This window comes from Gekko japonicus, unplaced genomic scaffold (assembly GCF_001447785.1).
Source record: "Gekko japonicus isolate JY-2015 unplaced genomic scaffold, Gekko_japonicus_V1.1 scaffold169, whole genome shotgun sequence".
NCBI lineage: Eukaryota > Metazoa > Chordata > Lepidosauria > Squamata > Gekkonidae > Gekko > Gekko japonicus.
Genome location: NW_015161951.1, coordinates 152,713 through 168,554, shown reverse-complemented (window position 1 = coordinate 168,554; position 15,842 = coordinate 152,713). Strand labels below are relative to the sequence as shown.

The 15,842-nt window shown below is 44.0% G+C and overlaps 1 protein-coding gene across 1 annotated transcript in view; it reads left to right on the top strand.

The window, feature by feature from the left end:
• ITPR2 (inositol 1,4,5-trisphosphate receptor, type 2) overlaps positions 1–15,842 on the top strand; it is a 326,434-nt gene that overhangs the window by 221,804 nt on the left and 88,788 nt on the right. Inside the window, exons 38-41 of the mRNA XM_015429433.1 lie at positions 3,665–3,773; positions 8,187–8,374; positions 12,137–12,320; positions 14,153–14,409. Of these exons, the coding sequence (XP_015284919.1) occupies positions 3,665–3,773; positions 8,187–8,374; positions 12,137–12,320; positions 14,153–14,409 (738 nt within the window). The remainder of the gene's footprint in view (positions 1–3,664; positions 3,774–8,186; positions 8,375–12,136; positions 12,321–14,152; positions 14,410–15,842) is intronic.

Genomic DNA, 15,842 nt, shown 5'->3' with positions numbered 1-15,842 from the left:
GCCAACCTGCCCTGCCATTGGCTGGGTGGCTGGGAGGGGAGGGAGCCAGTCATCGGAGCCAGCTCTTCTGAGCGGCCATCTTCCCCACATACGGTAAGGGACGCTTTCAGCCCAGCCCTCCGTCCACCGCTTCCCCCCGGGCCCTGTCCACAGTCCAGGCCGGGTCCCCTCCCCCCCTCCTTTTTCTCTCTCTCCCCTCCCCACATTCTCTCTCTCACCCACTCTGTTTCCCCCCTCTGTTTCTCTGCCCTTCTTCCTTCACAACTATCCTTCCTCCCATTCACTCTCTTTCAATCTCTGTCTTTCTACCCATCTTCCTTCCTTCCTTCCTTCCTTCCTTCCTTCCTTCCTTCCTTCCTTCCTTCCTTCCTTCCTTCCTTCCTTTCTCCCTTCCTCCCTTCCTTTCTTTCCAAATTACTACCACTAACCCCACTCTGTCTCCACCCCTTTTCTCTCTTTCCCCCCTATCTACCTCTGTCTCTCTCTCTCTACCTCCTCTTCTCCATTCCTCCCTTCCACTCGCCCTTCCTTCCTATCTAGGGCCCGTCGTCTACCGCCACGACGGGCTTTCCTTACTAGTTATATAAGAATTGAGACTCAGCTGAGCCCTATTTACATTCCAAAACCATATACTGTTTAAGGGCTAGGAGAGGAATTCTGTCCACTGTGACAGCCGAATTGGAAGACTTCACATTCCAAAATGTGAATAAAAGCGTTCACTTGAACACATCTCAACAGCATGCCTTTGCTTTCCCTATTGTTTATTTGTTTAACCATAGAGCAGTTTTTTTCCAGACTGTGATGGAGTGAAGCCTGGGATTCTATGGAAACAATGAGATAAGTCACCCAGCGAGCTTTCATATCACAGTGAGGGCTTGAACCAGGGTCTTCCTGATGTTGGTCCAACATACTAAGTGCTATACTACACTAGCTATCTCTGGTGAGCAACATTACATTTCAGATACACACACACCAAAAAAAAAGTGACACCCAGGAAATACAAGACACTGGCCTCATGCTTTCTTGCAAGTGTGCAAAGCTATATACTGCATTATCATTATGAAATGGCACATATAGATGTGCTACTGTGATATCTATTATAAACAGGCCCTCACATCCAAGGTTAATGTTAATTCCTAAAGGCAAGTGTTACAGTCTGCACTTTTTAAAAGCCTAGAAGTGCTGTACAAACAGATAAAGGACTGTGAAGGGTTAATTCTTCACAGAAGCAGAGAGCCTTGAGTGACAGGCTGCTCCAAGCAATCTGAGTGGTTAGCATTAGCAAACAGAGAATTCTGAACTGGATGCTGAGGATAATTTAGTCTGATTTGAGCCTTAGCTAAGAGCAGCTTAACACTGATAGAGAATTGGGGGGAAGTTGGCAAGGAAGTTTGGGAAGTAGGTGAAGACCAGGCCAAAGAAAAGTGATAGATCTTATAGTGAGAGGAGAATTTCCCTACCTAGTCAAGCAGGGTCTGTTCTGAAGAATGAAGAGATCCTTGGTCTGGTATGGTTAGAAACTGCCTTTAGAGACCCTAAGTCAGTTAAAAACTCAAGTCCAGTACTGGGTTTCAAGAGAAGGATTTTGGATACTAGAAAGATAGTGTACCAGTCTTCTGGAAACCAAAAGAGTCAGAGAATACAAATGTTCTAGAGTGTTTGGAAAACACTGAAACAGAAGCCTCTCAACATAAGCATTTTAAGTAACTCTGAATAACTTAAGAAACTCTCATTAGCCCGAAATATAAGAACTAAAGTCTGTGCATATATTGATTTTACCTAAGTTATCTCTATTGAGTTACCACAGAAATTTTAGCCCTGATTTGACCAGACCTTTCCCCTGTGTTGAATAAAATATTTTGTTAATTTTGAATTTCAAAACATCTCAAGTGCCATTTTCAGTGGTTTAAGTTTCAAAGGGTGATTTCAACTCTTCCCTCAAGTTCCTGAACTGAGCCAGCAGTAAAATATCATACTGAGACAAGGTGGGACAGCCAGACTTTTTCAGGAAAGAAGAAAACAGACCACTCGGGTGGCTGAGTCAGAAAGGCAAATAGAAATGGAGGGAAAATCTTGCCTCTGTGGGAGAGAAAGGGAAGGGGGTCATCATAGCAGGATAGCCAAGGAAATTTAAGAGTGATCTACTTAGAGATGCTGGTATCATTTCACAGTTTGTGTAGCACCGTTTCCCCAAATTAAGGCAAACATCATGGAGGGGCCAGAGAAAAAGCCCCTCCCATCTGAGGAAGGCACCTTGGGCTGGAGGAAGCCTTCAGCGTTACTGAGCAGACTGCTAAGATACAAGCATTCTTGGTATTAGAATATGCACTTACATGTGTAATGGTTGAATTATACACTGAGGTGTAAACATAAGAACATGTGAAGCCTGCTGGATTAGACTAGTGGTCCATGTGGTCCAGCATTCTCTCTCATGCAGTGGCCAACCAGTTACTGTGGAGGCCAATAATAGGGCATAGAGGCCCAAGCCTTCCCTTGCAATGAGCCCTAGCTGGACCGCCACCTGCCAGCCCCCATCTCGAAAGAAGAAGGGGCGGCAGCAACCTTGTCCCCCAGGCCCAGCTGCGGGTAGAGCACAGCCGCTCCTCCGGTGCCTGCGTCCCAGCTCTTGCTGCCGGGGTCGGACAGGAGGAGGGTCTTGGCAGGGCGCATCAGGGAGTCCTCTTGGTGTGTTCGGCGGTGGTGCTGGTGGTGTCAGCAGGGCGCAGCGTGGAGCGGCGTCAGAGCCACCTTGGCTGCCTTGGACGATGACGACAGGGCTGCCGGCAGAGGGGCGGCCTCTTGCCACAGCAGCAGTCACCACCCTGCCCCCGCCTCCACTGTGGCATTTCTGAACGTGTGTGGGCTCTTGCGCCTCTTCTCTGCCTCTCCCAGTGGGCCTGCTCCGCCCGTCCCCTTGGGTGGCTCAGAGCACAATGAGTCAGAGACACTGCCAGCCAGCTCGTTGCCTCTGTGGGCAGGACGGAGGCAATGGAGCCAGCCAATGCAGCCAGGGGATCCTTCAGAGTGGCAGGTGTGAGAGCGAAAGGCTGCGGGAGTGTGTGAAGGAGGGACACCAAAATTCTTATATATATAAGGAGAGATAAATTATCAGACTTGGGCTGGTATGATGAATACAAGAATGTGAGGATTTTCTTCTCATGAGATGAGATTTCTCAGTGCAGTTCACAGCAATTCACCCCTCCCCCCATGAAAACATTTACATGTTTGCAACTTAGATTTTTCTTTGTTTGAACAGGTGTTATTCCCTTAATATTAGATGGAAAGAAAAGCTGAACATTTGCAATCAAAATATGTTAGGTGAAGAAGTAGCTCTTGCTAATCACACTTACTTGCCCAGTCCAGTAATCCCATGTGGACTCTGCTACGCACACAGACTTCCATTGTCTGCAAATGCTTACCCATAGAGAGGGCAGATCAGTGCACAGTGCATGTCAGGGTTGCATCTCTGCTCTTTTCTAAATAAATACATGTAAAAGGCAGGTGAAACCTGTGTAAGTGTGCTATGGATATGGGCTGTTATAGTTTCCTATTTTTCTGAACCTGTTTCCAGATTATGAATTTACTGGATGAATTTACTCTCCAGTGAAGATCAAAAAGAAAACAATGGCTTCTATTTACACTGTTTTCCATTTTCTTTTTAAAGGGCAGCAACCTGAGGAAGATACTGCTTAATCGCTATTTTAAAGGTGATCATGGAAACAGCATCAGTGGTCCTGTGTCCAGCAGCTATGGCAAAACTGCACAAGGGGGAGGTAAATTAAAATACCATCTTTAGGACAAATGAACTCAATATGACTGCTGTGACACACTGTACTTTTTAACAGGCTTAAAAGTGCTGTACATAAAACTACAGGATTGTGAAAGGTTAATACTTCACAGAGCTGGGAGAGCCTTGAGTGACAGGCTGCTCTGAGCAATCTGATTGGTCAGCATCATCTGTGCAGAGACTTGAGAGAGTTGGATGCTGAGGAGATTCATTCCGATTTGAGCCTTGACTGGAGAAAGCCCGAATTGTGTCTTGACTGTGGAAGTCAACACAGACAGGAAAAGTTGGCTAGAAGGTTTGGGAAGAAAACTGAGACTCCCATTCAGGCCAAGGAATGGGGATGAAACTTTTAGGGAGAGAAGATTCCCTACCCAGTTGAGCAGGAAGTTAGCTCTTAAGAGTGGAGAGATGCCTGGTCTGGTGTAGTTAAAAACTGCATGGAGAGACCTAAAGAGTCAGTCAAAAACTGGTGTTTCAAGAGAAGGGGTTTGGGTACTGTCTTTGATGGCGTTAAGAGGATACCAGTCTTCTGGGCACCAAAAGAGACTGCTATTATACAAATAAAGAGTGCTGGAGTGGTTTGGGAAAACCCAGGAACAAAAGCCTCTTAAAATAAAGAACCACAGTAACTGTGAATAATTCAAGAAACACTCACTAGAATGATCTATAAGAAAAAGAGTTTGTGCTTATACCATTTTACCTCAATATTTTCAACCCCTGACTTCACTCTTGATGTTAATTTAAGTTTAAGAGAGACCCTAACCCTTCCCTCGGGTCCTGGGCTGAGAATATAGCCATTAACATATTACTGACACAGGGCGGGACTGCTAAAGCTACTTTAAAGAGAAGAATACACGTTACCAGGGCTGCTCAGTCAGTGAAGGGACACAAAAGAAAAACGGAGGGAAAATCTTGCATCAAAGGGAGGGAAGTGGACGGGGTCTGTCATAACTGCTCTTTCTGGTAAAGGCAAAGGGCATCTCTTTCAGCTGAAGAGAAAAGCAGTTGGACTTGTGGATGTATACTTCATGCATCTGACAAAGTGAGCTCTGACTCACCAAAGCTTCCACCAGAATAAATTATGTTAGTCTCAAAAGTCTCACTAGATGTTGTGTGACTCACCCCTTGACATCACTGGGACATGCAGCTCAGTCTTGTGTGTTGGCTCAGAACGAAGTCCCACAGTATTCCACTGACCTACTTGAACGTAAGTAGGTATAGGACTGACACTTGATTTGGCTAGAACATACCCAGTGTCAGCTTATCTCAGAGTCTTGCCAAGGTGGTGTGTGTTTTGTACTAAAAGAATTTTAAAAATTAATGTTTACTTAAAGCCTTTGATTTCAGTGGACCTAAAGTATCTCTGTACCGAATTGCACTGTAAATGTATTAGTTAATGTACCAGTAGATAATGTAAATATATCCATGGAACGAAATAAAGTAAATATATCCATGGAACAAAATAAGGCACAAAGACAAACCTGTTTTGGGTGACTAGTTGGCAAATTTGCACATTTTCCTTCGTGACGTTTCTGCAATCACAAATGTGGATTCTGCACTGGTCCAGGACACAAGTCCAGAAAGTTCTAGAGCTCCAGCCAAAGAATTGTTCACATCTCCTCCCTGGGGGACGGGTAATGTCCATCTGCATGTGCCTTGAGGGGGGATGTGTGAGGGCCTTCTCGTTCAGTCCTGTTCTGATTTCTGCACAGCAATCTAGCTCTGGTAGGGTGCGCTAGAGACTTTCATCTATTGTCAGGCGCTTCTTCAGCACTGAGGCTAAGGAGATGGGGGATTTCATTATTTTAAATAAATCAGTAACCACAAGAATTTCTGTTTCTATCTATTAATCAGAAGCTGTGTCCCTTTCCTGTCTCCCCAAATATAAAGACTGTGTCCTTTTCTTGACTCCTTGGCAGGCTGTTGGAAAAGCAGCCCTGTTTTTAAAAAGGAAGGCTCCCAGTCACTGATGGCCCTCAGCACTGTTGTTTTTAGGAGAAAGCTGTGAAGTTGATTCCCGCTCCCATTTGTACCAAATTTCTGTGGTGCCTCAGGGGTCAGTTTGGTGTAGTGGTTAAGTGTGTGGACTCTAATCTGGGAGAACCAGGTTTGATTCCCCACTCCTTCACTTGCACCTGCTGCTGTGACCTTGGGTCAGTCACAAGCTCTGGCACAGCTGTCCTTGAAAAAGAGCTGTTTGTGTCAGATTTCTCTCAGCCCCACCCACCTCACAGGGTGTCTGTTGTGGGGAGGGGAAGGGAAAGGAGTTTGTAAGTCGCTCTGAGACTCCAAGTGAAGGGCGGGGTATAAATCCAATCTCCTCCTCTTCTTCTTAAACCACCATACCAAAATAATTTGTATACAGCTGTATCATAATAAGATTACTTATTTGCATCTTCTTCTTCTTCTTCTTCTTCTTCTTCTTCTTCTTCTTCTTCTTCTGTCTCTTTTCCCTGGTTGGGGGGAGGCAAGGAGATTTCTTGGGCATGGAAGCACTTGCTTCTTGAACCCTGGGAACATCCATTCAGCCACGACTGTGTCATTCTGAGAGTTTCCTTGGCATTCTGTCACACATACACTTTCAAGTTCATCTGTGAAGCTGCAAGAACTAGAAACCTTAGATCCAATGCAGCAGAGCTTGAGTTCTCACTTATTTTTATTAGTACTGAGAGACAACTAATCTGTTTGTATCTCATGAGGCCCACTTTCTTTTTTAATGAAAGGTAAGATCCCCAGAAGCTGAACACTGACCCAATACCATAATTTTCTTGGAAATTACCATAGAATTTAAAGATAGCCTGGCTTCATCCCTGACGTCAGAGATGTGAAGGCTTGCACTTTAGACTTGAAGGTGGTAGATTTCGTTTGTTTGGAGACTGGATGCCAATTTCAAATCAACCTGCTGGCTCCTAACATTCTCACAAAGCATGCTGGATGAGGCAATCTTGGTCTGATCCAGTAAGTTCTTAAGGTTAAACATAAGAAATACTTTTCTGGATCATGTCAAGGTCAGTCTTATTCAGTGTTCTTTACTAGAATGCTGGGAGTCAGCAAGTATGAACTGATCTCTATTCTGCATGTAGCAAGACTGTATTTTCAGGATCATTTAAGGCTTAGATAGCTATGCCTTACAACTGTGACAAGTACCTGAATATGCACTCTTGCTTGAAATTTTTAAATGCATTAGTGGGGCCTGGGGTTTCTACTAAAATAAAATCCGTAGACCATGCAGTACTCGTCAGGATCCCCCAGGGTAAGATTTTCTGTTCCTTTTGAATAGTATTGCTGTTGTTCATTTACTTCACATGTGACCCTGGCTCACATTGTATTATTGTTGCAGTTGTTGTTATTATTATCAGTAATAACAACAGTAACAATGACGTTGCACGAGTCAGCCGACCCCCCTTCGCCATCGCTAGAGTTCGACCTGATGGGGATTCCGGCCACCATGAAGTGTGCCCATGCCTGGGGCAGCTAGGATCTCCGCCTTCAAGCGGGGAGGGGTTTTTCGTCACTGCACCCTACCATTGCACTCCTCCCAGGATCTCCAGCTGTTTCTCTCTCGGGGCATAGCTTGGAAGATCACAGGGTGGTCCTCCTCGACACATTCTTACTGCCTCACTTTTAAACCCTTCCCCGCTCCCGGCCCCTCCTCCCTGGACTGCCCCCAATTTGCCACCTCGTTTCCCCACCCCCATACTTAACAGGAGATGGGGTGTGTCCCAGTTGGGCAGGGTTTCTGGACCCGGATGCCTTCTTCCCCATGGCCTGGTGGCTGGGCTTGTCGTCGGGGTTGGGCTGGTGGGCATGGGGGCATGGGCAGGCTCTCATGCTGGGCCACAGGCCTGGTGCGGATGGCTCTGCCTGTAGCTGGGGCCTTTCCTGCTTGACCGCCCTGTCCAGGACCTCCATCCGGGACCTCCCTACGGGACAGACTACTGGGGTCTCTCATTTCTCTGCCCACCGTGCCTTCTTCCTGCCCCCTGACCACCGCTGACCCTTGCTCCCCACTCTGCCAGGTGGGTGCTGGGCTGGCCCAGGGTGGGCTTTTCTGTGGTGCTTCAGGGGTCAGCCAGGTGATGGCGGGGTCTCAGGAGTCCTGTTGCCAGGACAAATGATAATCATATAATTTATAGAATAACAGTTAAAACAGCTAAAACAATACAGTACAAATATAAATTTGAGCCTGATGGTTGGTTTCTCTATTTTCATGTTAAAAGTGGTAGTCCTTTTAATTATTATAGCCACTTATGTAATTGCGAGATTCTAAGACTGGGGAAATCAGGAAATGGTACATAACAGTGGATGAGTTTAATTCACAGTTTTATTGATATATATATTTAAATGCATTATTGGGGCCTGGGGATTCTGATAAATTGTTGACTTGCATTTATTCCAGGTAGCTTTTCAGGACAAGATTCAGATAAGTCTGGTGTGTCGATGCATGATATCCAGTGCCTTCTAGATAAAGAAGGAGCATCGGAACTTGTCACAGATGTCATAGTTAGTACCAAAAATGACAGGATATTCTCAGAAGCCATTTTGCTTGGCATTGCTTTGCTGGAAGGTGGAAACACACAGATTCAGGTACTTATTTAGTGCTGCTTTACTGTTTTTATATATCTAGATTAGTTTTAAAAACCTTCTTAACTATGAAAGCATTCCTAGGGTGTGTATAGACCTACGTACACACGGCAATGTGTGGAGTGTGCTCAGATTTACCTTGCTGTTGCTCCTAAACACCAGATGTATTTGCCTCCAAATCCAACACTGATATCTTCTCCTTCCTTTCTTCTTCCTACCATACTTTAAGTAGGTGCTGTGCCAGCTTGTCCTATTAAATGTTTATGGCATTGTTATTTTTAAAGACCCATTTTCTTAAACTGGAAAAACTGCTCTGGTAAAAGATGGATGGAGGTGGCTTTGGTGTCACAAAGAACATTGCACATAGCTGGCTTCTACGGAAAACTGAAATTTTCTCCCGAGTTAGATCCTGCAGGGAAGATTTAGGTCTGACCAGAACAGCATGAGTACAGTTCCACGGTGGCTTGAACACTCAAACTATGTGTCTTCATGCACCCTTCAAGTTGCCCATGTCTTTTTTTGGAGCTTGAGATTGGTCAAGTTTTGAAGGAAGGAATGGGGAGGGGGAAGTGAGAAAAATGGCCCTTCCTGCCTCTTCCAACAGTAAAACTGCAATGACAGTAGAAGAAGAAGAAGAGATTGGATTTATACCCCGCCCTTCACTACCCAAAGGTGTCTCAGAGCGACTTACAAACTCCTTTCCCTTCCCCTCCCCACAACAAGCACCCTGTGAGGTAGGTGAGGCTGAGAGCTGACAGAAACTGCTCTTTTTCAAGAACAGCTCTTATCAGAGCTATGGCTTGCCCAAGGTCATCCAGCCAGGTGCAAGTGGAGGAGTGGGGGATCAAACCCAGTTCTCCCAGATTAGAGTCCGCGCACTTAACCACTATACCAAAGGAGAAGGTGATCTTTCCCTCTCCACATTGCACAAAGCTCTTGTGATACCGCACATGCTGTATGGTTCCCAGATCTGATTCCTGGGCCCAATAGAACAACTCAATAAACTTCAGCTAACCTTCTTTCACAAAATACTTGCTTTACCACCATGTATAGTTTCCATAGTTGTACGACTTGAAGTGGGCCTTCTGAATATTTCAGCATTGATCTGGAAAGCCATAGTCAGTTTTAAGTACAGACTGTTAAATTCCAAAGACCTCCCAGTTTTCACCATATCAGCAGCCCGTAAGTGCTGTTGGTCAAAATGGAATAGAACTCTGTACATGGAAATAAACTGATTAGGCCCTGACTTGGAGAGCCCAGGCAAGTCCAATCTCGTCAGATTTCAGAAGCTAAGCAGGGTCGACTCTGACAAGTACTTGGATGGGAGACCTTCTTGGAATACCAGCAGTCAGGAGGTGGGGACAGGCTTTATTAAACCACCTCTCTGAATATCCTACAGGCTCCCAGTAGGGGTCAGTCACCAGAGGTCACCGTGACTTCTAGGTGCACACATGCACTCGTGCACATATGAAAAAATACAAAAAAATATGAAGAAATAAACCAATTAGGTTTATGGGAATTAAGAAATCTAACTGAAAGAAGACAAGCATTACTTATAGAGAAGCTGTTTAAAGAGAACTGGGACTCTCCAAAAAGATACTGCATGGACATGTTCCCCACTCCTTCTGGGAATTAAGTACCCAATTTGATCCGCCTCACTACTTCAATATGCTAGCAATTCCAAAATTGAGGCAGAAATATATAATCACACGTTGTAATGCGCTGCCAGCAGCCCAGATGAAGGGTCGTTTCCTTAAGATATCTCCAGACGAGTACTTTTTGTGATTTACAGGAATGGATATAGAGAGAGGATGTCCACATTGACAGTTTTTCAATCAGTCATTCAATGTTTGGCCCATGGTACAAAATCATTAAAAAATCACCTTAGAACATCTTATCTAACTGAAATTTCAGCCTACAATCTCAGAGTGGCACTCTCAACAGACTAGCTTTCAGACTATGCCCACTGAGATGCTATCTGGATACTACCAAAAAACACCTCTGGATCAATGTATATGTATCTGCGGAAGTTCAGTAGAGGACCTTCCCCATTATGTTTTAAATTATCCTCTATACTTGGAGCCTAGGGAAAAAAGTCTTGCCAACATTTTATCTAGTGCTTATTCCTTGTCTAACTCCAGTAAATTAGCTTATATGCTATCAGACACTGACCCTTTTATATGTAATAAGATGGCACTTTTTGCTCTGGCAGCAAAGAAGATCAGAACAAATCTTGTAAGAAAACAGAGAAATAACTGACCGATTGAAACGGTTAGATTTTAGGGATGCATAAATTTTAAATCTGTATGTTTTACTTTGTGTTTTTTACATTTCTGATACAATTGCAAATGGACTGTAAAGGGCTATGGCCATATACACTAAACTTACTCTACTGTCCTTTGGCAATGGTTGATTCATTGTCCCATACTTTTTTCTACTGTCCAAAGTATGCAATAGCCATAGAGAGATTTCTTAGAAAATGGCTACTGAAGTACTAGGCCATTCCTGATGCTTCAAGATTAAGATTACTTCTGAGTAGCCTCTGCAAAAGCTGTATTGTGGATGTGGCAAACGTTTGTTTTACTGTGATTTTTAATTCTTAAAATTGTTTTAATAGTGTATGGCCTGTGGGCTGTTAAACTCCAATAAACTGAAATGAACTAAAATTGCATCTTCCCTCTACTGGATACGAATGTAGGTATTCATGAGGTGGCCACATTTAGAACACTGCACACAGTTTTCATAACCTTCACCTCAAAATGGGCATCATTGAAGTGGAAGGGGGCAACAACACAGGTGATTGAGAAATTGGAACCTCATAGGGAAGGTTACGTGTTCTATATTGATAACCAAGATGGAAAGTGCAGAGAAAAAGATTTTTCCTCCTCTCTCTTCATGCTAGAACTTGGAATAACTGTCAGTCAGTTCAAGACTGACAAAAAGAGTACTGTAAATTAATTTATGGGATATTCTACCCTAAAATGCATTGGCAATCACTGGCTTCTTACAGAGATTTTAAAAGGGATTAGAAAAACACAACCCCACAAAGAAACAAAGCTGTCAAAAAGGGGTTCCGAAATATGTTCAATGGCAATGGCATAGGTTCAGCCCCCCCAATTTTTCATTGCAAGCGAAAAAAGAACTTGCTATTGTGTCGACTCACTTTTAGCAAACCAGTTCTCAAAAGATTATTAGACTCTGGGGGGAAGGGGACATTCTGTGCCAGGGAGTGCTTCCCCCTTTCCTTGTGGTTTTTAAAAGGATTGAACAAATTTGTGCAGGGCAGGTATATCAACAGATGTTAAAACATGGTGATAAATGGTATCTCCGTTATTAGAGGCTAGATGCTGGCGGGCAAGCGGCAAGATGAAGTCATGATGATGAACTTCTAAAGGCACCTCACTGCTGTTAGTAACAGAATACTAGCCTAGATTAACCTTGGTCTGATTCAGAAAGGCATTTCTGATCTTCGCAGTGCTATTAACAGTATTTGTGTACCACTAGAAATAACCACTATGTCAGACTTGCAGTTTTGCTCATCAGTTTGGTGTGGATCCTATGAATGAGTTCCATGTGTGCTACTTAGCCTCAACTGCAGTGTGTGCTTCCTCTTTTACTAAAAGTTCCATTTATACAAAGGCCAATTGAAAACCACTGTTCCTTTAGTCTTTTGCAAGATCTCAATGTGTTATTTGCATAATTTAGTATTATGCTAGGTACAATTATCCCATTATTAATGTACTGTTACCCAATATTTTGTTCCAGTATTCCTTTTATCATCAACTGAATGAGCAAAAAAAATCTGAGAAGTTTTTTAAAGTCCTGCATGATCGAATGAAAACAGCACAGCAGGAAATCCGATCAACAGTAACAGTGAACACTGTTGATCTGGGGACCAAAAAGAAGGATGAGGACAATGATGTGACAGTCTCGCTTCCAAAAAAGAGAGGTAAAGAGAACAAAGGGATGTGCTCTGTCTGCTATGCTCATTTCAATGCAGACTCCAAACACCCTGAAGGAGAAGAGCTTGTTGAAGGCGAGCAGATAGAATGATAGATACCACTTCCACAATTTGGTCATAGTGGTTTTCCTCATCTGCACATTAAAATGTATGTTTATTCAAACTTTGTGTATGCCACCTTCTTCCCTGTTATCAGCAGCACCTAATGATACTCAAGGAAAACCAGTTATTACACACCCCAGAACAGAAGGACATACAAATGTCCTATGCATCCAGGCATGTTCCTGTGAGGAGGAGCAGATCTTCGGGTGCTTTGGTCCAAGATGGTCTAAGGCTTTAAATGCTTGCACCTTGAACTGGGCCCAGACAACCATATGGTAACTATCTGAGCTGACTGTGGGTCACCATCTGCCCTGTATGTACCTGCCTGTCGGCTGGGATTTTCTTCAGAAGTCCTGCCCCCCCCCCTTTTCTGAGGTGAGGTGGGTCATCTCAAGAAGCACGGACTTTTCTGTCATGGCGCTACAATTGTAGCACAGCTTCCCCATAACTATTTGCCTGGTGCTGGGCCTGTTGAGTTTTCGGTACCAGGTGAAGACACACTTCCTCTCCCAGGCCTGTTAACAGATTTTATTTAACCTCTTCCCCCTTCAGGAATGGCTGGCTTGTTTTCTTTCTGCTTTATTTGCATCGTTTGGTACTCATCTGTAGTGCATAAACTATCACTACCTTCAGCTGTCTTAGTGCTTTTACTAGATCTGTAGTGCTCTGCTGATCTTAACGTTTTAACTTTTCTCCTTGTCTTAACTGCTTAATGAACATTTATTTTTATTGTGTTTTGTTGTTTTATGCTGGACCCATTGTCAGCCACCCTAGCAGAACCTCTTGGTTGAGGGGTGAGGTAAAAATGCTTACATTAATAATGATGTCATTGTTGCACCCCTGTTTAGCCTGTTGTTAGCCTAATAGGTGCTAAAGATCTCCAACACCATATTGGATTAACTCTGCCCTTCACCCTATGAGGTGTGGCTCACCTAGGTCAGGCCTCAAGGCCTGTATCACTTTTGACTGCAGAGTTTTGGTTGCTTTCTTATGAAACAGAAATTCCTGGGCTTAAAAAACAGGCATGTTTAGGTGGGACTTGGGTAGATATGTAGTCTTTACCAACCTTTTAAATGTGCAGGGAGGGTGTCTTTTTCCATCTAAATATAAGGAGAGTATGAAGTTATGCATTCTCAAGTAGTACAGCCCAGAAACAGTTTTACTTCATCACGACCTCTCTTGGATTCTACAAAGTGTCATGCCTATTGATGTGCTATGGTGATCCTCAATAATAATGATACTAAAAACTCAGTTTGTCTAGATTAGGCTTTAGAATATTCCCAGGAAGTGCTGAGGGTATGCCGTTTCTCTAGCAGGGGAAGAAACCCCAGAATTCTGGACAAGGCATGCTAATTGTCTCTCTGCACAGTGGCCTTTCTGAACAGTCACACTGGTAAGCAAGTGGATTATGGTAGATGATCGATCAATTGATTTATTGATATACCAAGTCCCCCATACAAGACTTGACAAGCACACTTAACATTCTGACCAACCAAAGACAATATCTCTCTATCTGCCTGTATCTGTCTAAAGCCTAGGTGGGGTTTGCAAGATCTCAGCAATTTGGGGGCCAAGATGTATTTATTTCCAAAATGTTTTGTAATCTTTCTCATCCCCACAACTGAGTTGCGGGCTTCCTAGGTTGGACAGTATTTAGTTTTACCCTTTTCTCCTCTTCTTCTCTTTCCCCATGATGTGTCTGCTATCTTACCCCTCAGTAAGAGACTCAAATCTTCACCTGAAAGAAGGAATGAAAGGGCAATTAACAGAAGCTTCAACAGCAACCTCCAAAGCTTACTGTGTGTACCGCAGAGAAATGGACCCTGAAATAGATCTGATAAGTTCAGGAACAGATGCAGCGAATGCAGAAGAAAAGTCTTCTGAGGAAATAACTATGAGTCCTGCCATTGTCATCATGCAGCCAATCCTGAGGTTCCTTCAGTTGTTGTGTGAGAATCATAATCGAGAACTCCAGGTATGCGCTTTTTTTTTTTTGCTTCTGACACTGTAAATCCAATAGCAGCCAAAAAGGATTAAAGGGAGAAAAAGTAGCTGAGTTTTTTTCTAGGAGCAGGTTTGAAAACTTTATATTGACTGGTTGTGTTTTAAATGATGTCTTGTATTTTTATTGTGAATGTATACTGCTTGTCAGTTTTTGGAAGCTGCCCTGAGCCCGCCAGCGGGGAGGGCGGGATAAAAGTGAAATAAATAAATAAATTTTAAAGAAACTTATGAGAGAGATTTGAAGGGGTAGAACTAACTTTCATGCTGGTACTCAGCGCATAGCTCTTGAATACCAAACCAATTTTGAATACAGGCATTTAAGTAACTTTCTATATAGAACAGGTATATGAACATTAGCATTCTGAGGGCAGGTGGGCAGCAAACCGAGAGAGGGCTTTCTCAGCAGTGGTACCAAAATTATGGAACTCGCTCCCCATGGATATTTAATTGTTGTTTTTGTGTTTTTACCTGTATACTTTAGTTTTACTTTTAATTGGTTTTATGATCCTTAATATAACGTTCTGTTTTTAATTGTTTAGCAGCCTTGGTGGCCCTGACTGGGCAGAAAGGCAGGATATTAATTTTGTATATAAATATGAAGCTGCCTCACTCAGAGTCAGACCAGTGGTCTGTCTAGCTCAGTACCCTCTGCTCTGACAGGCTTCACTCTCCTAAGACTCAGGCAGGGCTCTTCCCTGGCCTACTCCCTCCCTTTGAGAGGAGATACTGGTGAAATGAATGTGGCTCAAGCCTAGTCCAAGGTATTTGCTCACCCCATGCAAAGTACACCTGGCTTGTCTTGAACCTGGCTTGTGGTAGTGCAAGCCTCTAGGAGGTTATGCCACTCGCCTCTTGTGCTGTTGATGGCTGATGAAGAGCCTGAGAACCCTCTTCATTGTGCTGCCCCAAGCATTCACTTGGTTGGCTTGCCTGGCGAACCAGCCCTGGCATGGGTCCTTCTGCATGCTCTGCCACTGAACTCAGGCTCAAAAATTGCCTTGAGTGCTAAAGTCCAGATTCCATCTATCAAATGTTGAAAGGCTGCCCAGGTGAAAAACTTGCTCCACTTCTCTAGCTGCAGATGAGCATTGTATGCATGTCTTTAGGGCTGCGAACACATGCTCATTAACATAGTGGCAACTGGCCTTAAACTCACTGGAATGTCCTTCTGTGCTTGGGCCCAGGCAGTGCCAGCTGAAGATGCTCCCCATCGAGATCAGGGCCCTGCGGGATCTTACTCAGTTCCGCAGGGCCTGCAAGATGGAGCTGTTCCACCGGGCTTTTGGTTGAGGTAGCGGGCATCCACATATGGCCTCCCCGAGGCTGCTGTCTCCTATCTGCTGGCCATCCATCTATTGGCAACCGGCCATATCCATCTGTATCAATGGGTCACAACATTTCAAT